Below are 25,903 nucleotides of genomic sequence, written 5' to 3' on the forward strand. Positions count from 1 at the left end.
AAGGTTTTTAAAAAATTGAAGTTCTGTTCTTTTATGTTTTATTTTATTTTATTTTATTTTCATTAAATTGTACTGAATTGGTTTTCCTTACATATGAACTCATTCTACTTTGTTCTTTTTTCTTTTTGTAAATTCAAGTTTTATATTTAAACTACCCCGACAATTCCATTTAGAGGTACTGTGTCATGTTTTATCCAATTTTCATCTCTTGTAATTCTTCTCATCCTGCATGTTAATGTTATCGTAGTAATTTAAGAAAAGAGCTGTATTTATTATTGTCAGTTTATGAAGGGCCCTCTTTTTATCCAGGTACATACCCAGGTGCCCTTATCAATGTAAAGAAGGAGCCGCAGATCATCTCAGAGACTCCTGCCTCCCCTGCGTCTGCTGGAAAACACACCGTTCCAGCAGCTGCCCAACCTGTCTCTGCCCTGTCCAGCCAGCTTCCACTTTTAACACAACAACTCCAGACATCAGTTCCGGTCATAAATCTTCAGTCCTCCACTCGTGGCCAAATTCAAAGTACTGCCATTCCCACTGCAACTGTCCCTGTCACCAATATTAGCGGAGTCCATCAAAATGTTATTGATATCAGCAATGTAAGTTTGGTTGGATGTGCTGATATCAGAAATCAAGTAAATTGGGTTGCGCTGAATAAGTAATAGGCTCATTGGTACTTTTGATTCAATTTCTTTATGTAAATTGGGGCTCTATTTAGATTTCAAGATAAACATTCGTTTCTTTTTATTTTATTGATAACTTTGTTTGGAAGAGATTTTGGCTCATAATTTATTAGATGTTGAAATTGTAAAATTCACATGAATGTTTATAATATCATTTGTGCGTTTCTTAAAGTTATTATTATTTTAGTTGTTGTTGTTGTTTTAGTGGTTCTGTATGGGTTTGTTTTTTGTTTGTTTTTAGTTATATTTTATTTACATTTACATTAATGTAGAATTGTTTTGATAAATGTTCCTTGCAGAATGATAATATTAATTACCGGACTTTATTCATAGGTGCTTCATCCAAAATGGCTGATTAATTTTTTAATCAAACTTTTTACAAGCAAATAAGTTGATATGTTTTATGATGAAGAATGTTCTTCTGTGAGTTGTATTTTATCCAATATTATTATTAGACCTTTGCTTCTTAATGTGAATAGACATTTTTTCCCCCCCTTTTTTTAGATGTCCCATAAAGAATTAACAAGCATTTTGAATGCCATCAGCCCTCAACAGATTAAAACACAATCCAGTCCTACTCCACCATCAACTCCTATTAATTCAGATGTTAAGCGTAAGTGTGCTTTTACCTATCTTTTTTATTTCTCTTTCTTTAAAAAAAAATTATATCCTTTAATTCTTATTAATAAAATATGGAATGATAATAATAAAATGATGATGATAATGAATACAATAAAACAAGTTTGCCAATTTCCAGTATATTTACGGAATTCAGTAGGTTATAGATTCTCTGTATATTTTCCAATCACCTGCTAAATGGGGGAAAAAATTGATCTTTTATATAGCACAATATCTACTAAACATGCTCAAAGCACTTTACAAAGGGTTTCTGACCAACATCAAGCAACATAAAAAACAAGACACAACGCCTGTTGGCGACAATACAATTTTTTCAGACAGAGACAACGCTGTTAAAGACCAGGAACCTGTTTTACACCTGAGTACTGTGAGAGAATGTGAGTAAAGAGTCTTTTCCAAGGACTCAACTATGCGCTGAGCGAGGCTAGAACCCAGGACCTTCCCATCCGAAAGCGAGTGTCATACTACAAGACCACATAGCCGCACATAGCATGGAAAACAAAAAGTAAGCACATAATGTCATTTCACTGGAGATCAACACTCAGAAATGGATCGGTCAATGTACGTAAAAGTTCAGTAAATTTTTTGCCCCTCGAAGTGGCAACCTTGATAAAACAATTATGATAGTAATGATGATGATAATAATAATAATGATAATAATAATAATAATAATAGTAATAATAATAATAATAATTTGATAATGATAAGGAACACTTTGTTCATTTTAAAGCCATATCGCATATATAATTTTTTTTTTTTTTGGTTTGATTTATATATTAAGATCAAAAAGTTCACACATTGTTTGTCACTCTCCAAAAAAAATTTGCAAATTAAGAGGGATCTCTATGTTTTGAAATATGTACATAATGATATTTTCTCCTCATCAGTTGTATCACCCATCAGTGTGTTGGCATCCCCACCATCATCATCCTTGCCCACCAGTCCCCCTATCTCAATAAAACGCTCACCATCTCCTGCCATGGACACTGGTCTAATGTCTGAACCTTCGTCCCCTTACCCCAACATACCTATGTCCCCATGCTCAGTAAGTACATGAGATAGCTGTCATAAATAGAAATGTAAAATGAATAAATTAAAAATGAATATAGATATATTTATATGATAACCCAAATAAATAAATCATGTGCCTTGGTGGTTCAGCAGTATAACATGTCATCTTGTCACAAAAGTCAAGCAATATTGAGTGTGGTCAGTTTCCCAATTCTGGGTGGGGATCCTGACCTCCCATAGCGGGCAGGGAGGTACATACTGTGTCTTCTATCCCCTTATATCTGTTTTCCAACATGCTTTCTGTCTTTGTCTTGGAATGAGATTACTTGGATTTATCCTGGCTCTGGCCCGAGTCCTATCTGGGAGGGAAACAGTCAAATGCATAGTTATTGTTTTGGGAGATGATATTTTTTTCCTTGTAAATCATCTCTCTGTTATGTATTAATATTTTTATTTTGAATGTATAATGTAAGCATTTGAGTGTATTCCTCTTTGTTGGATTTTGTGCTTGTATCTGGATGAGACTTGTAGGTGATTTCAAACTAAGTACATTGGTGGTATGCTCTTGGAATCTACATCTGATCCCTATTTGTTCTCAGTTCCCCTTTGTCTTACTTTTTCTTGGGTGCTTTAATTGTAATTCTAGAACTTTTTACTATCCCATTTTCTTCCTTTTTACTGGCGCTGATATAACCTAAATGTGTTGCAAGCGCCGTAAAACCCTTAAAAACAAAACAAAACAAAGTTTCCCAATTGGGTGTCCCATCGTTGTGTCTTTGGACAAGGCTCTTTACACACATTACTCAAGTTGATTCCAGTGTGAAAGAGTACCAAGGTTAAGGCTGTGTAAGAGTGTTAGTATAAAAAGGATGCCTATCTGGCAACTTGTACTGAACATTATGGAAATATTGTTCCGTATGTCCTGCTCGGGGAATAAATTAAACATTGTGAAGTGCCTTCAGCATGGCAAATTAATGGAAATTAAAAAAAAATATTATGTCCTTCTGTCATGACATCATAAGATATCGTCGCCTGGGCATTCCATGAAGGAATATAGATAATTCATCAAACAAGATGTCTGATGTTAAAAATAATCACCCTTGTTTTCCAAGTAAGCAAATAGGGGGTTAATAGGAAAAATGGGAAAAAAATAGAAAATGCCTGAAGTGGGGCTCGAACCGGGACCTTCTGGGTCACAGTGCAATGCCTTAACCACTGGGCCACTTCAGCCCCCTATTAATGGAAATGCACTGAATAAATGTTCATATTTCTATAAATATAAATAGTAGTAGTCCTTTAGAGCTATGAGACATGTGCAGTTGTAATTAATCCTGTTTTGAGTCTTTCGTTAAATTCAAAATTGAATCAACATCTTTGACAAGTGGCCATTCAATCAGACACTTAAATGCTTGACTATTTCCCTTTATAAATCTGGGAAATTATAGTAGGCACTTGGAAGAAGTAGCTCTCGCGAGTTGAAAACAGGCCAGGATTTCTGTTTCCGTTTTTGAGGGGAAAAAATTTAGGAGTGATTTTTAAATGCTCATTCTTCTTTCTCAGTGGAATGAAATGGCATGTATTATATATCATTGGAAAGGGCATAAAATTCTGCATACAATGATGCTAATATTATTATCTTCCTATATCATGATTTTGAGAAATCTTTGCGTAAAGACAGTATATGTGTTTAAACGCTTATAACTTTTAAACCAGAGATGGTCCTTCTTAATAAAAAAAAAGTCCGTCTGAGATACATATTAAAGTAGCTTCTCTAAAAATTTCAGAGCAAAATATGTTTGCACTCAAAAGTTAGAGCTCCCCAAAAAACAGTAATTGGCCTCGATTGTTTACAGAAGCTGCCATTTTCTTATACTGATTCACTTCCTGTCGTCTGCTGGGTTTGAGAGATAACTTCGTCAATCCACATCAAAACTTTACATCTTTATATCTTACAAAATATTCCATTTATGGAAGTTATTTTTGTTTTAAATTATTCAATTAATTGGCGTTTTCATGTCTATGCATTCATTTTATAATTTACAATTCTCTTCCTTTTTTTTTCCGATTGATTTTTCACTGTTGATTTTGACGTTTTTCATCCTTTGACGTACGTCTGTCCAATTCAGGAGAACGGGGGAGCGGAAGTTTTTAAAATCACCTATTTTCGACCATTTTAAACACTAATACACCACCTCAAACATTTATCAGTCCATATCTCTGCTTTTATGAGGTCTGTTTTCATTTTGAAAAGTTCAAAGTGAACAACTAAATGACGCCGATTCAGTGGTGTATTTGGTCTATCTACATGTGAATAAATAATTAATTGTCGAATTTTCCAAAATTCCAATAGGTCATTCATTTGCATGTCGTGATCTATTTTTCCTTGATTTCAGCTGTTTCAGCTCTAAACTATATCTTTATCTCTCAATAAATAATTATTTTTCTGTTTGCAATGTATTACAGAGATGTTGAATTACCACATGTAAAAATTTCAAAGTTGTATCTGAAGCCGTTTCTGAATTATACTTGATTATCCATTGGGTTGCTGTGTTTTGGTCACATATTTTCCTATTAAGCTTCTATAGAGATTTTTCACCACATAAAAGGTCATAACTTTTTAACTAGTTGAGATAGAGCGATAATTTTTTCACTTTTGTAAATGTTTCACTCCCCTTTATTTTTCTACGCTAAATTAATACCGATATCACTATTTTGAAAAATTCTTGCAAGTGCCTAAATATAGACTCAATCTTTTTTTTCTTTTTTTTTCAACCAAGATTTTGTAATCATTGGTACAAAAGAAAAGAGGTACACGAATGTTTGGTGTCCGTTTAAAAAAAATAATATATATTTATGTGATAATGTGAATCTTGTGATAAGGTAAGACATCTCAGAAATTTCAGTAGTGTGGCTTAATGGTAAAGGTAAGACACCAGACATTTCAGTAATGTGGGCCTATTGGTCAATGTAAGACAAATTATAAATTTTATTATTGTGGGCTTGGAGCAGTGTAATTTTATACACCAGAAGTTGCAGATAAAAGGACAATCTGTGTATTTAATCTTTTGGAAGTGTTTTTTATTTCTGATTTTACGAGGGGTGAGTCTATGGGAGGGGGGGGGGGGGGAAACGATTTTAGTGATTATTGGATTTGTTTCTAAAGAACAACACACCACATCTGATGTAAACGTTTTAAAGTTTTGATTTACGTAAACAGGAAAAAAAAAAATTACAGGAGATTTTATTTTTTAAGATTGATTTACTATTATTTAAAAAATTTCTTCTTCTCATTTTTATACTTTGCAGGCAGATGACAATTCACAACCTGGTGATTCACCGTTTCTAAGGGAGAACAAAAAAGCAGCCCATTTGTCAGCAGAGCAGAAAAGAAGATTCAACTTGAAGGTATCAACAATTCATTATTTTTTATTTATGTTGGTCCATCAACTTCACTTTCATTGTCATCATTTTAACAAAAGCAATGATATTTTAATGATTTAATAATCCCAATAGTCTTTGATTGAAATTGGTAATAGATCTGACCTAGCCTTGTAAAGCGCTTTGAGCACGTTTAGTGTATATTGCTCTATATAAATGCTCATTTTTTTATTAATTTATGGATTTGTTGTTTTTGTGGGGCTTTTTTTTCTAATGGAATTATTTGTCTGAGTGCATTATTCAAACCCATTTATTACAAAAGTTTTATTGACAAAGTCAAGTTAATCTTATTGTCTTATTTATTCTGAACACAATGTGGAGAGTTGTGCATTGTTATTTCAGGAAACAATGTTGGTATTTTGTTGTTTTATATTCTTTTAAATATTTCTGTGTTTAGTCCCTTTCAGTATTTTCATTATCTTTCATTAATATGGGCTTTTAAAAATAAAATGCATGTGTATTTATTTCGATTTAGGAGTTCTCTCACAATTTGTCTTATCAATCATATCTTACATAGTTATTTAGATATGTTATACAGTCCACTCCAGATAATCGCAACACCTTGGGATCAGCGAAAATGTTGCAATCAACCAAAGTTGCAATTAACTGAAGTTGAGTTTCCTGTCCACTATTGCAACATTTTACACATATATGGTAAACCATTGTTCTTAGTCTGTCACAGACTGAGCAATTTGATTGAAACAAAAACCACATGTCAGTCCTGTATAGATTTTGACAAGCAAAAGCATATTTGATGCAAGCCGACATCTTATTCAGATTGGATTAACTTTCACTCTTTTGTTCTTGACATTTGTAAGAGTCAAAGAGATTAGCTGTGATGAGAGACAATAAGCTCTTACCCATCTCATCAAACCCATTGGTCATAATTCGCAATTTGTCAATCCCAAAATAAAGGATATCGCTCAGTATCTCCTTACAACTGTCATTGTTATTGTTACCTGTTGTCTATACTATGCCCAACCACCTCGCCTCCTATCTAATGGTCACAAATGACATCACAAAGCCCAGCCCTCTTTTGTCTCTGTAGGGTGGAAACGCACTACTTTAGCATTAAACCCTGCCCTGTCTCGATTCTTCAACATGTCATGATTTCACCCATGATGAAATTTGATCATGAGATTTTGTTTGATTGCTTTCTTGAATTGTCCACTTTTTGAGGTCGAAATTTGTTGCGATTAACCGAAGTTTGTTGCAATTACCAGTGACTTTTATATAGAATTAATTCTATTTCTTGGGATATGTTGTGATTAACTGAGTTGCAATTATCCGGAATGGACTGTAGGTAAATATCAATACATTGATATAAAATGATCTCAACCCATCTTCCCCACCCCTAGTTATTTCAGTGGTGAATAGGTGAATCATGTACTGAGCAATATACATCAACATTTAATTTGAACAAGTTTTTTTATCATTTGTTGATCCTATTGAGATTGTATTCATACTTGTGACTAAATAGTTCACTTCTTTCACCCAACAGATGGGCTTTGACCTCTTACAACAACTTGTGCCTACTTTGTCCCAAAATCCTAAAGTCAGTAAGGCTACTATGCTGCAAAAAAGTAAGATAAGCTCTCTTATAGTTTTATGTCTGCATTTTTTATGTTTTGTTTTTTTAAAGTAACAATTTGCTTATTTATTCATTTATGTTTTTTTGTTTGGTTTGTTTTGTTTAAGTTAAGTTGTAATTTGTTTTATAGATATTATAATATTTTAATGCCAAAACAAATACAGTGTATCATGGAAATCTCAAGCAAATTGGGAATCGGGCCTATTTGTTCGAGATTTACATATTTTCGAGATTTCTGTGTTGCGTATTTTACAAAGATTATATATATATATGTCTTTATATATATGAATCTGGTACCTCATCGCGATCACTCATCACCCTCATGCCTATCCTCTCACAGGGCTGCCAAGTGTCCTGCATCATCATGCGGGACAGTCCCGCATTTGGGACTGCTGTCCTGCATCACCGCCTCATGTTCTGCATTTCAGCTCAGTTGTTGATGGTTATTAGTATTAGGAGAATATGACTGTTATATCATACTCTATGGTCAATCAATACAAAGTTGTGTGTCTGATTAGTCACTTCAAATGTAGTTGATCTCAGATAATGCTATATTTTAGGGAGGTCAAGGACTGAGGTATTATTATATGATGCCTCCAATACTAGGGTCAATGACCAAGATTTTATAAACTATATCCAGTTGGTAGTATTATTGTGTACTGTCGGCTGCTGTCCCTATTTAATTTTGGCAGTGTATATTTGTCTGTGTGTGCCTATTCTTCCGTCCCTCATTTGTCCCTCATTCTACCCCAAAATTTTGACTTTTTGAACTTGGCAGCCCTACTCTCACACCATCTTCCCCACCCCTAATCACATTTTTAAAAATTTATATATATAACAGTTACAGCCTCAGGCCATCACTGCCTCGCTTGTCTCCACTGGCACTGTTACACATTGGTATTAGTCTCAAAATGGTTTACACATCCCCCGCCACACACACACACACACACACACACACACACACACACAACACAGATTTTCGTGTTGCCAATTCTATGAAAATAGAGGGATTAAAAAGGGGAATTGAGACGTGTATGAAATTTCATTGTTTTTGAGATTTTCATGCTGCACTGCATATTCAAAAAAAAAAGATATAAGATGAGTAAATCCTATTCTTTACTCTATAATATATAGATTAGGTCTTAATGGTTTATGTCAAATGTTGAATAAAAATATGTAAAAATTATTGTCTTTTATTTTTAAGGATTAAGTTATTAATTGGTTTAATGTTCTTGGATGATTACTAACATAATTAAAACAAATTTAAATTGTTATTTTTTATCTACATAGCTGCTGAATACTGCAAGAAATTGAAGCTGGAAAGATCAGAGATGCGTAAGGAGGCAACTGTTTTGAAACAGGAGATTGAGTCTTTAAATTGTGCCATAAGCAATGTCCAGTCGCAGCTTCCTGAGACTGGAGTTCCGGTGACTCGGCAAAGAAGGGATCAAATGAAAGAAATGTTTGATGAGTATGTTCGTACCAGAACTATCGATAACTGGAAGTTTTGGATTGTATCCTTTATCTATTCAACATTAAAGAGTTATTATTCTTAGGATTTGAACAACTCTATTTAAAATTTACTTAGTTTCTCTCTCTCCCCCCCCCCCCCCCCCCCCCCCCCCTTCCTCTTTATTCCTATCTGGCAAATTTTCTTTTGTTGTTTTTTTTTTTAAATGCACGAAAATGCCATCTCACCTTTGTTAAGATTGATGCAGTAATCGAATCGTTGGAAATGAAGACCTTTACAAGGGATAGGGTAAGGGCTTGATGGGTTTTATTACTGCTAGGATCTTCAACTACATGTTTTCTTTAACCAGTGTTTTCAGTTTTCAGTGATAATGTCTTGTCTTTATGAGTCCTACTGTAACACAGTCTCTACTGCCAGTCTCGAGGAAATGTGTCGTACATCTCTCACATGGGTAGACCAGTCCTGCTCTTTGGTCAGCCTCAGACCCAGTAAGTCCAGAAAATCATTTTAGTTCTTTTTCATAAAAACGAAAATTCTCTATCTTTTATTTTTTTTTAATTGAGAAGTTTCTCTCTGTCTTAATGGTATTTTGGCCTAATTGCTGCTTTTCACCACCCTTATCTTAACTTATATGTCACTTTTTTATGGACACATTGTGTCTTAGTTATATTTGTATTTTGTTATATATTTTAAATCTGAAAATAAAAACATTTTTTTCGGTGACGAAATACATTTGTCTAAATCTTTTTATTATTGTGACTTTGTATTTGGATGTTTTTGAAACCATTAGATTTTCGAGGAATTAAAATTATTGTAATTATTGTAAATATTTGGTTTACCAAGCATTTGTGAAAGAGAAAAAGTCAATGAAAAGTAGGCTAGATCTTCAATTCAATTCTTTGGGTTTTCCTGTAACAAAACAGATGATGAATGACTAAATAAAATAGTGGGATGTGAGGATGACTTGTGACAGACCTGATTCTTTTATGTATTTTTCAGACGTCCTCAACGCTTTACGGAAACTGAGCACTACAACCAGCATCTTGACAGAGCCAGACAAAGTCAAAGAAGAAGCCATACAAACTGTGTCCAAACCTGCCAGTCCCAGGGGCCATTTAGGATTCTTGTCATAGTACTTTGTCCTCGGCTGCTCATTTTAAAGCAGTCTCCACTTCAGGATGGGAGAAATGAAAGAGGAGAGTTCTTGTAAATGTGTAATAAGTTTTGCTTGTGTGCGTAGGAGAAAAGTTGAAGAACATTGCTAAATGAATTGCTTCAATTAGAAATGTTATGTTATCAGTGGTTATTGATGATCCCATTTGACATGCATTGCAAGAAGATCACAACTGGTATTTGATTTTAAATGGCATCTTAATATCATAATTCACTTAGTTTATGAGATATGATTGTCCGGTTTTTTTTCATCCAAGCCCGTCATTGGCTTTGGATGATTAAATGAGAGAACTTGATGGAGCAAAGAATTATGAGAACTTTTTTGAAATCTTAATCAAACATATGCAGTCGTCTGCCACTTGTCCTCTGCTAACTTATCCATTTCTCCCCCTTTAGTTAAATTAATATGATGGATAGAGCGACTGGATCGGGTTTTAATTTTGAATTCTCAATGTTCAATAACCTGGGCCTGTAACGAATCTTCATTAAATTTCATTGTTACATTCAAGAAATAAATAACAATGTAGAATTGATTGGAAGCTAGAATCTAATAAAGTTCACCGATAATGTGGATTTTTCGGATTTCCCCTTCATCAGCAAAGCATGATGAATTAATAACTATAGCTGAATGTGATATCTCATTCGTCTGTAGTGCTTCATTCATTGTGTTTTGTTGATGAAGGGGAAACCTGAAACGTCCACATTATCAGTTTACATTAAATTTTACACTGTTCTTTATTTTTTTCGAGCTTCGAACAGCAACCTTTACATTGTTACATTCAAGAACAGTCGAGTAATGGCTTGTAACAGGTCTTTTTTTCATAGTTACATTCAAGAACAATCAAGAAATGGCTTATACAGGTCTTTATTTCATAGTCAATTTCAAGAACAATCAAGAAATGGCTTGTAACGACAGGAACAATCAAGTAATAGCTTGTAATAGGTCTTTATTTCATTGTTACATTCAAGTAATTTCTTCCTGGTTGGGAGGTCTTGACCTTTCTTTGTGAGCTGTGGAGGTCAACATGTTCTTGTTAATAACTGCCTTTTTTTATTGTGATTATTTGAGTATATCCTTTTTCGGTGAAGCTCCTTAAGATACCATAAAGTACCAAAAAAAACATTTCTGAACTTTTTATTTTAGTGAGTATTTTCTTTGGGGTTTTTTTTTATTCAAAATGCACGCCATAGGATTCCTTTTGATGCATTTTAAGCTTCATAGTCAAGGAATTTGACAACTGAAGCATTTTAGGGAAGAAATCTCTTTTTTATTATTTGATTTGAAGGGAAAGAAAATGGAAAATAATAAAGATTGATGAAATTGTTGAAAGGATAATGATCATGCTCCATCACCACTCTCACCTCAAATTAATACTGTTACTATTAATCATAATTGGAATAATTATTGAGACCCCATAGTTACACCAGAGACCATAATGTGTCTTTGGGTGTTTCTTGGTTGTCCTGATAGGTAAAATTTCATTAAGACTTTTGTACATTTATTTTACATCTATGCTAATTGAATTGTTTTGGTTTTAGAATCATTTTTGTTTTTTAATCATTTAAAATTGAAAGTTATTGTAGACGGGATTTAAAAGTTTCAGAAAATGCCACGAGTGGTATTACTGCAATGCAATATTAATGTCATTTGAATTATAATTTGTTTCATTTGTTAAATCCGGTGATGAGTGATGTAGCACTTTATTTTGAGCAGCAAAATATGCGATGTTCATAGTTCTTAAACAAAAAAGTCTTAAGATTATTAGAGAAGTAATTTGTCAACAAATCGACATTAAAGGAAGTGCATTATGTACTGCTTTATATCTGGTTTTTTTTCTTTTTTGACCAGCACAAATACTGTATTCAATACGTTTCAAGAAGTCTGAAGGGTTACCACCTTTGAATGATATTGATTCTTTCAAAAATAAAGTATTGACAGTAGAGTTTGCGTAAAATATTTTAAAATTCTTTTAAAATCATTTATTTATTTTTCAAAATACTTAAGTGTTGTGAATCCAATAAATATTACTGTACAGCATAATCAATTTGGTAAATGTTAAATTTAAGTCCCTGGTGGTCTCCTGTCTCTAAATGCAAATTTTCTTTGTTTAAAGAAGACATATTACTCCTGCTCACTGGGTGAGGATCCTGACCTCCCATAGTGGGCAGGGGGTACATGTTGTGTCTTCTATCCCCTTATATCTGTTTTCCAACATGCTTTCTGTCTTTGTCTTGGAATGAGATTACTTGGTTTTGTCCTGGCCCTGCCCGGAGTCCTAGCTGGGAGGGAAATAGTCAAATGCATAGTTATTGTTTTGGGAGATGATATTTTTTTCCTTGTAAATCATCTCTGTTATGTATTATTATATTTATTTTGAATTTATAATGTAAGCATTTGAGTGTATTTCTCTTTGTTGGATTTTGTGCTTGTGTCCGGATGACTTATAGGTGGTCTCAAACTAAGTACTTTGATAGTGTGCTCTTGGAGTCTACATCTGATCCCTATTTGTTCCCAGTTCCCCTATGTCTTACTTTTTCTTGTGTGCTATAGTTTGTAATTCTAGAACTTTTTACTATCCCATTTTCTTCCTTTTTACTGGCGCTGATATAACCTGAATGTGTTGCAAGCGCCGTAAAACCCTTAAAACATAAACACTCCTGCTCACCAAAGTTGAAAAAGTTCGTATAGAAACAATTACAAAACATTATGTCAGTTATTTTTCACTTTCTGTTGACAAATAAAAATATGCACATAAAGTGAAGTAAGACTTTGGTTATTGATGTGCTATCCAATTTATTTAAAAAGGGAAAGGCAAGGGAACTGTTATGGGACAAACCTTTGTTCTTCCACATGAGTATATGTTTTGAAACCAAATCTGGAGTTGTTTAAGAATCATGAAGTCACTCTTTGAGCACGATTTTAAAATTTAAGATATGACGAGATGTATCCATTATAGCCGTGGCACTGCCAATTTATTTCATTGTTTTTTGTTGTTTTTGTTGTTTTTTTTCAGTAACCAATCATCATTACCTCTTGTTAAACATATCATTATTTTAGGGAGTCTAGTCGTTATAAATGTTTGTTTATAAACACATGCTCATTTTAATTGATGATTATTCAGTGATCAATCAGACACTCCAGTTCTCTCATTTTGTTAAGGTTTTGTGCAAATTTTTTTATGGAAAGAAAAATACATTAGAAACTTGATTACCATTCAAAAAAATACAAAGAGACAATGTCATTTAATGCTTCAACGGCCGCATTATTTTAACATTTTTTTGTGGATTTTATTTTATTGAAGAAATGACTAGCATTAAGATTTAGGTCGTTGATTTGTTATTGTTTTTATTTACAAATTTGAATTTTGGTGCAAATTGTTGTTATGACTTTTCCATATGATCACGATTGATTGTAGTTTGCATTAATCTTTTTCAGTATGACAATCCACTTTGCCTTCACATTTTCCATGTCTTGCCTTGTAGAGAGAAAAAAAATTGTCATATTGCTATTCAAGCTAACATTTCAATTTTTCTCATGCAATCTTTACAAAGTCACTGTAATGTGATACAGTTTTTCTAAGCGCTACCCCCTATGCTCTTAGCATAACAAAAAACAGAAAGCCAAAACTGTTGTTATTGTATAATATTTTAGCCAACTTTCTCCTACTAACTTTTTTTTATTGATTAATCTTTATCATTATAGCCATAGATGGACATTCCTGTTCAAATGAAAATAGATGTATTTTCAGCTTGATGGAGTATTCGTTTTTTTTTGTTTTTTCTTGTATCAACTCTTTTTACTAGTATGATAAGACTCGACTGTTAGGGGGGGGGGGGGGGGGTATGAGTTGAGATTATTCCAGTTTTTTTTTCTGATTGACACAATTATCAAATGTTTCATGGTTTCTATTTTTACGGTTTTTAATACAAATATATGCTTCTAGTATAAAGTTACACCTCCTAGCATGTCTTATTATCTCATGACCAAACAACACTATTTTTGTCTCTTAAATTAGGGATGTTTTTATTTTCTTAATTTTATATTAAATCAGCCCCACATCCTCCTTCTGGTTTATCCATAGCACCAAGAACAAAACAGCATGCAAATAGAGCACATCTGAAAGAATGTTTTGATTAATTCTGATGCATCAGACTTTTTGAAAAGTCGGTAGTTTTGTTAGGTTTTCTTTTTTTTTTTTTCTTGATCAAGCTCTTTAATTAATTATTGATCCTGTGCTTATTTGCAAAATCATCATCAATGGTAGTGGAATGCAGGATTTGTTTTGGTCATGAGTATCTTCAAAGTTTGACAGGCAAAGATGTGGAGAGAAATAGGCTTCTTAATGTGTATTTGCATTGTATAATGAACTGTAGTATAGAAGTGCACAGTGTTCACCAATTTGAAACTTATAAAGTGAGAATTGTCAATTTAATGTATACTGCAACACAAGATGATCTGTTATTATTGTTGTTTAATTACAAGTGCCTTATAAGATTTGATTGCAGTTTGCATTTTCCATAATAGAGATTGTTTGATCATTTTGTCTTCTAATCACATAGGTAATTATAACTTTTTATATAATGGTCCTTGAGAGACAACATCCTTTATTTTTAATTCAACTCAAGTTTGTGTCATGTAAAAAGGGAAGTGGAAAATAAGTCACTAACCTAAAATTATTCGTTGAAGCTCCAGTAATATCTCTGTGAAGAATTTCGTTCTCTTTTTCAGCTACTAATCGAAATCGGCTATTTATGTGAGTGGGCATTTGTTAGAGGTTACTGGTAAGGTCTGTATCCTACTGGGCACTGGCAAGTATCACTAGCGCCACTAAGCTGCTTTAACTTAGCTATTCACGAGGAATTAATTTAAAGTAGAAGAAATAATTAATATTTAGACTGATTTTATATAAAATTGACTAAGAAATAAAACAAGATCAATCACAGGGTTTGTGTTTTCGAAGAACGAATATGTTTAGTTTTGTAAAGCTAACTCTACAAGATACACTTGACAAATCACATTAGGGTCCGATATGGGCTGCATCATCTGCCTCCTTCCATGATAAAGTTCTCTTTGCAAAATCCCTTCTGACAGTCTCTCCGAGGTAATCTTGGTCTTCCACATTTTTTCCTCTCTTTCCTCCTGGCTTCCATTTCATAACGAGTTTTGGAAATTTTTCATCTTTTATCCCAGCAATGTTACAAAATCATCAAAGTATTCTCTCCCGATTTACATGTCAGTCATTGCATTCATTCCAGATCTTTTCATCATCACAATTTCAGTTTGTACTTTGTCTGGGAGTGATATTCCAAATATAGGTCTCAATACTTAATGTTACAATGCATAGAGATTATGGCCTCTGTGCACATCTTTAATGGTTCTATCAACATTTTATTTGAAATGAAATGAAATGATGATTCTTAAGACATTGGAATATAAATGTGTTTTACCTTATTCCTGGCGCTTAAATGACCCATATGTGTTCCAAGTGCCATTAAAATAAAAACAAAACAAATAATTACTCAATCTGTTTTTATTGGATAACGGTTTATGTTTCTTTTTATCATCTTTCCAATCTCTGGTATAATTCCATATTGCAGTGAGCTTTTAGCTTCTTACCTAAATAGTCACTCCCATGCTTAAGCATCTCATGATAAAGACCGTCCATGTAGGTGCCTTATTTTAAAACATTTTTCCATAGCTTTATATAGATTTAGTACTGGTCCAGTTTCTATGTTTAGGTTTGTGTAACCAGCAGGTTCTGGTTAGTTCAGTATTGTTAAGAATTACTCTTGCCATCTTATTCCTTCTTGCTCTTCAGAATTTAATTTGTTTCCCACTTTGTTTCTGTCACTTGCAGGTCTTTAAACAGTTGTTAGTTACACTGTCCTTGTGTCGTGTATGTTTATTTGTTTTTGGCTTCATTGCCTTTACTATCAATCCATTCCTGTATTTCTTTCCTGGTTTTCATTTTAACATTTTTTTGTGTTATTGTTTTCATTCAGAATCCAATTCTTGATTTCCACCTTCTATCAAGTTTTGTTAAGAATATTGCCATTGCATCCCTCCATCGATCTTCAACATCACCGTTGTTTGAAATTGTTTTTGAGTTCATCCAAATACTGCTGCCATTATTTTTATTGTTCAAAAAAAATTGTTTGATCTTGAAATTTTCAATGTCAAATGATTGTGTTCTCTGTTTGTTTGTAAATTTATAAAACTTAATTTCAATTTTGCTGACCAATTGTGTGTCAGACCTAATGTCTGTTCGTGCCATTGGCAAGGTGTTATGTAGGTCAGATCAGGGGGGATGAGGAGGCTAAGTGGGTTAAGCATTACACTGTAGTCGAAGGTGGGGGGGGAGGGGGAGGGGGGAGATCCATGTTTTACGGTGATTCAAATGTTGAGTAGTAGAAAGTTGATTGCCAAAGAGTGTTAATGAATTCTGTATCTTCTAATCATAGCGGCATTGTACCTATACCTCTGGTCTATACATGCACGTGTCTCAATTAGTGTTCATAATTGTACCTGAATTTGTATTTTGAAATGTTTACTACAGCTGACTTCCTCTGATTTTCATCACTGTTTCATTATTAATGTTAGTGCCATAGGATAATGATATGTTTGTGTTAACAATGACATGATTGATAATTTTATATTAATATGCGAGGCTGTGCCTAAAGGTCGTTTTTTTGTGAAGTTCCCCATAAAAAATACTCTATTCATCATTCATTTAATCCTTTGCATTCCTTGTGGCTTCAACAGTACATCTCCACCGTATTCTGTTCTTTGTCTTCCTGACCTCCCATAGTGGGCAGGGAGGTACATACTGTGTCTTCTATCCCCTTATATCTGTTTTCCAACATGCTCTCTGTCTTTGTCTTGGAATGAGATTACTTGGTTTTCCCTTGGCCCTAGTCCTAGCTGGGAGGGAAACAGTCAAATGCATAGTTATTGTTTTGGGAGATGATATTTTTTTCCTTGTAAATCATCTCTCTGTTATGCGCTGTATATTGATTTGTAAACATTTGAGTGTATTCCTCTCAGTTGTAGGTGATCTCAAACTAAGAACTTTGATAGTGTGCTTTTGGAATCTACATCTGTTTCCTATTTGAACTAATTCCCCTTTATCTTCCCGTTTCTTGGGTGCTTTAATTGTAATTCTAGAACTTTTTACTATCCCATTTTCTTCCTTTTTACTGGCGTTGATATAACCTAAATGTGTTGCAAGCGCCGTAAAACCCTTAAAAAACAAATAAAAAACAAAAACTGTTCTTTGTCTTTCTCTTCATCTCCCTAGGACATTCTTGCCTACTTCACCTCTTCCTCACAAGACCTTCTCCATGTTTTCTTTTGCCTCCCAACCTTCCTTTTTCCCAGAGGGTTCCAGTTCACAGCGTGTCTCGTAATGTCTCTTGTTGGTTTTCTGAAAGTGTGACCAATCCATTTCCGTTTTCTTGTTCAGATTTGTTTGCTAATTTCCTTTTGTTCAGCTTTTAACAAGTCTTTTTTACTGATTTTCTCAGGCCATCTGATACAGAGTATGTGTTGAAGACATCTGTTTGTGAAGGTTTGAAGTTTTTTACAAAGAATGTTGGTTACTCTCCATGTTTCTGAGCTATACAGAAGGATTGCTTTTACGTTAGTGTTGTATATTCTGAATTTATTTTTGTGTGATAGATTTGTTGATTTCTATATGTAGGTTTGAGGGTGATAAATGCATGTCGTGATTTTCCTATTCTAGGCTCCATATCTTCATCTGTTCCTCCAGATGTTGAAACAGTGCTACCCAAATGTGTAAGTTGTCTATGTCCTTCAGATTGTTTCCATTTACTGAGATGGGTGTTGTGTTGTTGTTTAGTAATCTCATCACCTCTGTTTTCTTTGTGTTTATTCTTAAGCCAGTCTGTGCTGCTTCCTTGACAAGTCTGTGTGTTTTTTATTGTTAATGCTGATGGGATTGTGACAATAAACAAATATCGGCAAAGTCAAGCTCTTCTAAATACTGAGTCAGTTCCATTTTATTCGAGTCTTTTTTATCTCCCACAGTTCTGTGCATTATCCAGTCAATTACTGTTAAAAATATTGGCGTTAGAGGACATCCCTGCCTCACTCCAGTTTTAATGTCAAAAGAATCAGAAAGTTTTCCATTATGGATGACTTGATAGCTTGCTTGGTCATAAAGTTGTTTAATAAGATTTATATTAGTTTCTGGTATGCCGCAATGATGTATTTTCCAAATAACCTCTCTCTCAAAAATATTCCAATACTAAGTTATTTGGAACAACTAAGGAAACAATTTGCTTTCATCAGTTTCTTTGGGTTAAACAATGAAAAATAAACTGGATGAGAATTTTAGATGATCTCAAACTAAGTAGACTGATAGAGTGCTCTTGGAATCCACATCTGTTCCCTATATGAACCATTGCCATTTGTCTTACTTTCATGTGTGCTTACAAGTGTAAATTTATAACTTTTTTGACTCACATTTTCTTCCTTTTTACTGGCGCTGACATTACCTAAATATGTCACAAGTGCCATAAAATCCATAAAAACAAAAACACACACTGATGACATTTTTTCCTTAGTTTTTAAAAATAACTTAATATCAAAGTATTTTTGTGGCGAACGTCACAAATACGACCTTTTGGTACAGCCTTATTTATATTCTTTATTATTCAGTGCATAAAAGATAGGTAGATGATACAAAGAATTACTATGAAAAGGTAAATCCATTCATTCATAAGAGGCTCATAGTCTCTTGATTCATTTTGATATTCATTTCTGAGATTGTGCTTCCTGTTAAACGTTCATATGAGCAGATAAGGATCCAGCTGCTTGTTTAGTTTATGTTTGTATTTTCTTTATGTTTCTCTCCCCCAAAACCATCCGAGGGAATGAATATTGGATGAAAAATTGGACCACAATTAGCACTTTTCATGCATATACTGATCACAAATTCTAAGTGATTTTATTATATAATTATTACAAATCAACCGACCAGGTGAGTATCCACTATTTTGTTTTTGTCTAATTGTTCTTAAAATCAATTCCAGGCTTTTAAAATAAAAATTCGTATATTTTTGATCATGTTGCTATACTAATGAACAAGGTATATATTGGGATTCTTGACCTCCCATAGTGGGCAGGGAGGCACTTACTGTGTCTTCTATCCCCTTATATCTGTTATCCAACATGCTTTCTGTCTTTGTCTCGGAATGAGATTACTTGGTTTTGTCCTGGCACTGGCCGGAATCCTAGCTGGGAGGGAAACAGTCAAATGCAGTTATTGTTTTGGGAGATGATATTTTTTTCCTTGTAAATCATCTCTCTGTTATGTATTATTTTTATTTTGAATGTATAATGTAAGCATTTAAGTGTGTTCCTCTTTGTTGGATTTTGTGCTTGTGTCTGGATGAGACTTGTAGGTGATTTCAAACTAAGTACATTGGTGGTATGCTCTTGGAATCTACATCTGATCCCTATTTGTTCTCAATTCCCCTTTGTCTTACTTTTTCTTGGGTGCTTTAATTGTAATTCTAGAACTTTTTACTATCCCATTTTCTTCCTTTTACTGGCGCTAATATAACCTAAATGTGTTGCAAGCGCCGTAAAACCCTTAAAAACAAAAAACAAAAAACAGCTTTCTGTCTTTGTATTGGAATGAGATTACTTGTTGTCTTGTAAATCTCTGTTATGCACTGTGTTGTTTCGTTTTACAAATATGATTATTTAATCATTTGAGTGTGATCCTCTTAGTGGGGACCTGTGCTTCTGTCTGGACTAAACATTTAGGTAATCTCAAACTAAGTACACCGATAGTGTGTTCTTGGAATCTACATCTGTTCTCTATTTGAACTAATTCCCCCTGGGTGGGGATCCTGACCTCCCGTAGTGGTCAGGGAGGTACATCCTGTGTCTTCTATCCCCCCATACCCGTTTTCCAATTGTTTCCTGTCATTGTCTTGGAATGAGATTACTTAGTTTTGTCCTGATCCTTGCCGGAGTTCCTTGGCTGGGAGGGATATAGTCGAATGTATAGTTATAGTTTTGGGAGATGATATTTTTTTCCTTGTAAATCATCTCTATGTTATGCATTGTATTATGTTTAGTTTACATATTATATTATATGATTGGTAAACATTTGAGTGTATTCCTCTTAGTTGGGACCTGTGCTTGTGTCTGGATGAGACTTTTAGGTATCTCAAACTAAGTACTTTGACGGTGTGCTCTTGGAATCTACATCTGTTCCCTATTTGAACCAATTCCCCTTTGTCTTACCTTTTCTTTTGTGCTTTAATTGTAATTCTAGAACTTTTTACCATCCCATTTTCTTCCTTTTTACTGGCGCTGATATGACCTTAATGTGTTGCAAGCGCTGTAAAACCCTTAAAAACAAAGCAAAACAAACTAATTCCCCTTTGTCTTCCTTTTTCTTAGGTGCTTTAATCCTTTTTACTGGCACTGATATGACTAAATGTGTTGCAAGCGCCGTAAAACCCTTAAAAACAAACACAGGTATATATTTTCAGTGGATTGCAATGCAAAAACTGCAATAGATTTAATCTTTCTGTATCTCAGCAATTTTTTGAATTGCATGATAAAAGTGCTCAGATCAATGTTCTTATGGCTGTGTTTATGTGAAGAAAAATTGTATTAAGTTATTTATATATAATTTTTTTTTAAATTAGGATTTTAATTTGAAGGAGAAAAGAGAAAAGTAATTTCACATGATCGTAAAGGTATTCTTTTTTTTCTAAACTTAGTCCTGTGATGTTTTGCACGTGTTGGTGTTGAACGCTTGCTCTCTCCCCCACCCTCTCTCTCTCTCTCTCTCTCTGGCTAAATAACGCATGCTTTGCCATTTTATATAACTATATAGATTCTATGCCTTTAAACCTCTAAAAATGAAACAAATCTCTCTCCCACTCTCTCTCTCTCTCTCTCTGTCTCTCTCTCTCTAACAAGGTTGTGATTTCAAATTTAGTTTTCAATTTCCACTTCAATTATTAATGTGATATCAAATAAACATGACTGACCATATTTGATTTGTCACCAACTCTATTAATTGTATTATTTTTTTCAAGATTTACTTCCTACCCTTCCCTCTTCTCTCTCATTCTCTATCACACTCTCGCATAAAACTTTAAGCAAACTAGAACGACTTATTTGTGACAAAGCTATACTCTCATATCATTTATACATCTCGTTAAAATTTATTTTGCAGCGTTTACGTTTTATTTTTTTTGTTTTTAAAAAAGTTGATGTTACATGTAATTTAATCTGCTCAAAGAATAATATACATACTGGTTTCAGTTTTTGTAAAATTAAAAGTTGCATTTGCTTTTATGTTGTTCAAGAGTTGGAAACTATAATTCTTGTTTTGTTTTGAACGTCAATGTTCTTATTTTTATATTCACCTTTTTGTGATAGCCTGTTTAATTTTGTCAGTGATATGAGTGATTCTAGAAATTTAAATTTATTTTGATACCCATTGTGTATATTTTATTGACAATTGTGTGCAATATCCCTGAGTATGCTTGAAACTGACAAACTGTGAATTATTTAAGCCAGAAAAGACAGAGAATATTGGTGGTTTTATTTTTGAGAGTGTTTGTTTTTTTGTTTTTTAATTTTGCCTTTTTTTTTTTTAAAGGAGAGAACAAACATCATTTACTTATTTATTCAAGCATAATATTGTGTGGCGCATTTGGATTAAAATTGCTTGATAAGGTGGTATATCCTGGGTGGGGTTCCTGACCTCCCATTGTGGTCAGGGAGGCACTTGCTGTGTCTTATATCCCCCTATATCTGTTTTCCAACATGCTTTCTGTCTTTGTCTTGGAATGAGATTACTTGGTTTTGTCCTGGCCTTTGCCGGATACCCTGGCTAGGAGGGAAACAGTCAAATGTATAGTTAAGAGTTTTGGGAGATGATATTTTTTGTCTCGTAAATCACTCTGTTATGCACTGTATTGTTTGTTTTACAAATATGATTTGTAATTATTTGAGTGTGTTCCTCTTAGTGGGGACCTGTGCTTGTGTCAGGACGAGACATTTAGGTGATCTCAAACTAAGTTCACTGATAGTGTACTCTTGGAATCTACATTTGTTCCTATTTGAACTAATTCGCCTTTGCCTTCCTTTTTCTTGGCTACTTGATGACAAAAAAAGTGTTATGATCAAATTTGTCCAAGATGTATCCAGTATATCTATCCAAATATGTTTTATTTTCCTTAAAGCTATCTATCTTTATATTTATATTAATGGAAAAGTTTATAATCCCTTTACACAACGTGAAGTTATAGATGGTTTTGAAAATGAACCATTTTTGTGCACTTGGCTGGCAGGAAAAACATTTTATTCAATTATGCATTAGATCAGATTTTTTTTCTTCTTTTTCTAACCACCCTGCCAACCAAGCAGTTAATGTTTAGCTTGGTCCAATGTTAGATGGGTTGGACGTCTTTTCAAATGACTAGCAGTGACTGAGGGTAGCAAGCAATTAACCAGTAGATTTTTGACCTTCACACATGCTCGGACAAACATGGTTGTTGTTTATAAACAATAACGTGAATGAAATCGACCTCTCTCTGATCATTGCTATTGTTTTTATACTGCCAAATGGGCAATTAGTTATCACACGATTTTCTCAATTAGATTATAAACGTTTAAGTTTACACATAGTTTTCTGTGTTGGTTCTATTGATCAAGCAGTAGAATAGTGGGTATTTTACTGAGACACAGACCATCGATAATAAAGCCTGTTTAGTTCTCTCTGTTTACCAATCACTACCATTTTTTAAGTTATGAATGATGACTGTCCGAGAGGCGTGGTGGTTTTCTAGGTGTCTATTGTTGCCCGTCCTTTTCACATTAAAAAAAAGTGTATGCACTCTTTATCCAATTTTTCCAGTGGCTTGAGGGAACGTTTATTCTTCAATGATTAAATTACTAAAGAATTTTCCCTTTCGTAGTGTAAGAAGAGATGGTGTTACTGAGTAAACCACAAATATTTAAATCTATTTTAATGGGTACAATAATTCTTCAAACACAGGGTGACACTTTGAAAGATCAGAACTTATTTAGACGGCTTAAAGGACAAGTAGGCTATTCCATAATTTATTTTAAAATCTTATTTGTTCACTTTCTCTCACTTTTTAAATAAAATCCAAGGCAAGCGTCGTTCAAAGCTTAATGTCAGTGATTCATTCAAATCCTTATCTTAAAAAATGAATGATTTTTTAAATATTGGAGGTCAAACATATTTTTAAAAATACAGTCCAATTAACTTTTCCAAATCTTTTTGTAATACAGGATAGCCCTCTTGTTCTTAAAACAACCATTAATCCTCCTATAAATGTTTTGCTATTTTTTCATATGGGTTTACCTAAGACCATCAGCAAGCCTTCATAGCATTTCAAAGAGTAGGTTTAGAAAAGGATGTATGATCGATCACAATTTAACCCGTTTTTTTCATACTTATTATAGTGATTGTTCATTTCGAATAAAAGAACGGATTTTTACAAGACATCCTTCTTCAGTCAAAATAATACTTATTAAAATATAATTCTAATTATCATTAAAGTGAGTTTTATAATTTTTTATAATTTTTGCTGATTATCTTATGCTATTTTATGGAAGGAAAATTTGACCCTCCACGCCAATATGGTATTATAGGAAAGAACCATGCTAAGAAATTAAGGATCAATTCAAAATGATAAAAATTTAAAACAACATACTGTCCTTAATGCACATTTTAAAATCTCAGCTTATTGTTCACCTTGACGTAATACTAATACGGTTTTAAGACGATTGGTCACAAATGTTAAATTCTCTTGTCGAGAAAACGTCCTTGAAGTATTCTTTATTTATGTATTCTTGTTCATTCTCATCATTGTTGTTGGTTTATTATGCAGGAAAATAATCTTCTTTGTAAATGACTATCAGTTGTGCTTCAAATACTATCTTGTGACTAATGATGTTTATAATGTGTTGCTAATGCTAAAATATTCATGTAATTAAAGTCCCTCAGAGGACAATAAAATAATTTGAAATGTTTGCCAGTGTTTTTTTTTATTATATCCCTTGAGTAATTATTTGTTTTTGTAATTGAATGAAGTTGCTGATCAGGTGGTCCCGAAAGCTAATTTGATAGAGAACTCGCTTCACAAGGGAATGGGTTAGATCCCTGGTGAAGGTGTCCAGCAGTGGAGGTATTTTGACAACCCATGGTGGGTGGGAAGGTCTCTGTGACTGTGTCTTCTCCTGCATGTGTTGTTTACCTTTTTCAGGTTGCTTTCCATATATGTCCCAGGATTAGATGAAATGATCAAATGTACAGAGTATTAGTTCTGGGAGATGATTTTTTTTTCCCATTGTAAATCTTCTCTCTGTAGTGTACTACTATAGTTGTTTTTTTTTGTTTTTTTTTAAATTTTTTTTTTAAATATATTTTGTAAGCATGTAGGGTATTTCTCTCAGTAGTACATTGTAGTCAGTAATATGCAACAATTTCGTGAAACACTTTGATTACCACAACATGCTGACTGATTTCTAACATGGCTTTCGCAAACATCGTTCATGCGAGTCACAACTGATCAGGACTTGTGATGATTTTGCTAATACAATTAATAAAGGAGGCCAGACAGATGCCATTCTACTGGATTTCAGCAAAGCTTTTGTTAAAGTACACCACCAAAGCCTCTTGAACAAGCTTGATCACTATGGGATCTAAAAAATCCACAAAAATCATTTCTTTCGATGCGATCCCAAAGAGTCATGGTTGAGGACAAGATGTCATCATCACTCCCAGTCATGTCAGGGGTACTTCAAGGAACAGTTTTAGGTCCACTTCTTTTTTTGATTTACATCAATGACACGCTGAGTTCTCATGTGCCATAAAACCCTTAAAATTGAACTTAGCAAAGGCCCAGCAGTCTATAGGTATCTGGATCTGTTAGATTTGGTGGAAAATACTTTGCGGTAGACTAGCGTCCCGATCCAAAGGTGGCAGGCAATTGTTAGTTTAGCACTATAGAAACTGGGATGAACTCTGTGTCCATGGGCCTTATGGCCCTGGATAACTACTTGTTGGAGGTAGTGGGTGAAATACCCCTTAGGGTGTTGAACATTCCCTTTAGATAGCTGCGAGATGCCCACAAATTAACGGATTTTCGTGATTTTCTGCGCTATTTTCCAATATTCCGATTGACTGGCTCCTCATCCATTCAATATTGATGGTGATTCATGTCATCATACACATATTGTCTTTTAAAAACTACGACACGAGCGCCCTTCCCTGACATAACTGAAAGACTTTACTGATATTTTTATTCACTTCAAGTGGTCTGCTCATCAGAAAGAGTTTATGTGAAATATTCCATTTTGAATAAAAGTAGATGATATGTCATATCTTTTAATACTATGTAAATTTTCTCCTTTTCCCCAATTTTCGGTAAGTTTTCCTCTTTTTTAAAGTTTCCCACAGGCAGCTATGCTTGACTGATGCAGTCTTCAACAGTCCACAGCCTTGCTATCTCTCCTATCCCCCGAAATCATTTTTTCTTACTAAGTTGCTTTGATTTTTATTTTGCTCTAGTAGAATGGTATTGTTTGGATTCACGTGGGCCCTGTCTGAACTTTTCCTCGGAGAGGGAAACAACAGGGTGGATTTATCTTTTTATGAGAGACATTTTTTCTTCGTAAATTATCTCCCCATAATAATAATAATGATGATGATGATGACGATGATAATAATAATAATAATAACAATAATAATAATAATAATAATAATAATAATATAATAATAATAGAATAATAATAAAAATAATAATAACAAAAATAGAAAAATAATAATAATAATATGACTTATTAAAAAGAAAAATGATACCAATGAG

General features: G+C 33.6%; 1 protein-coding gene across 1 annotated transcript in view; it reads left to right on the forward strand.

The window, feature by feature from the left end:
- LOC144968552 (MLX-interacting protein-like) overlaps positions 1 to 16,720 on the forward strand; it is a 29,123-nt gene extending 12,403 nt beyond the window's left edge. The window contains exons 10-17 of the mRNA XM_078907027.1: positions 310 to 599; positions 1,188 to 1,296; positions 2,210 to 2,367; positions 5,640 to 5,738; positions 7,273 to 7,354; positions 8,653 to 8,876; positions 9,192 to 9,321; positions 9,833 to 16,720. Of these exons, the coding sequence (XP_078763153.1) occupies positions 310 to 599; positions 1,188 to 1,296; positions 2,210 to 2,367; positions 5,640 to 5,738; positions 7,273 to 7,354; positions 8,653 to 8,876; positions 9,192 to 9,321; positions 9,833 to 9,966 (1,226 nt within the window). The 3' untranslated portion in view covers positions 9,967 to 16,720. The remainder of the gene's footprint in view (positions 1 to 309; positions 600 to 1,187; positions 1,297 to 2,209; positions 2,368 to 5,639; positions 5,739 to 7,272; positions 7,355 to 8,652; positions 8,877 to 9,191; positions 9,322 to 9,832) is intronic.
- The last annotated feature ends 9,183 nt before the right edge of the window (positions 16,721 to 25,903 follow it).

Source organism: Berghia stephanieae, chromosome 3 (genome assembly GCF_034508935.2).
Source record: "Berghia stephanieae isolate SIO BIC M18660-M18661 chromosome 3, UCSD_Bste_1.3, whole genome shotgun sequence".
In the NCBI taxonomy this organism is placed as follows: Eukaryota; Metazoa; Mollusca; class Gastropoda; order Nudibranchia; family Aeolidiidae; genus Berghia; species Berghia stephanieae.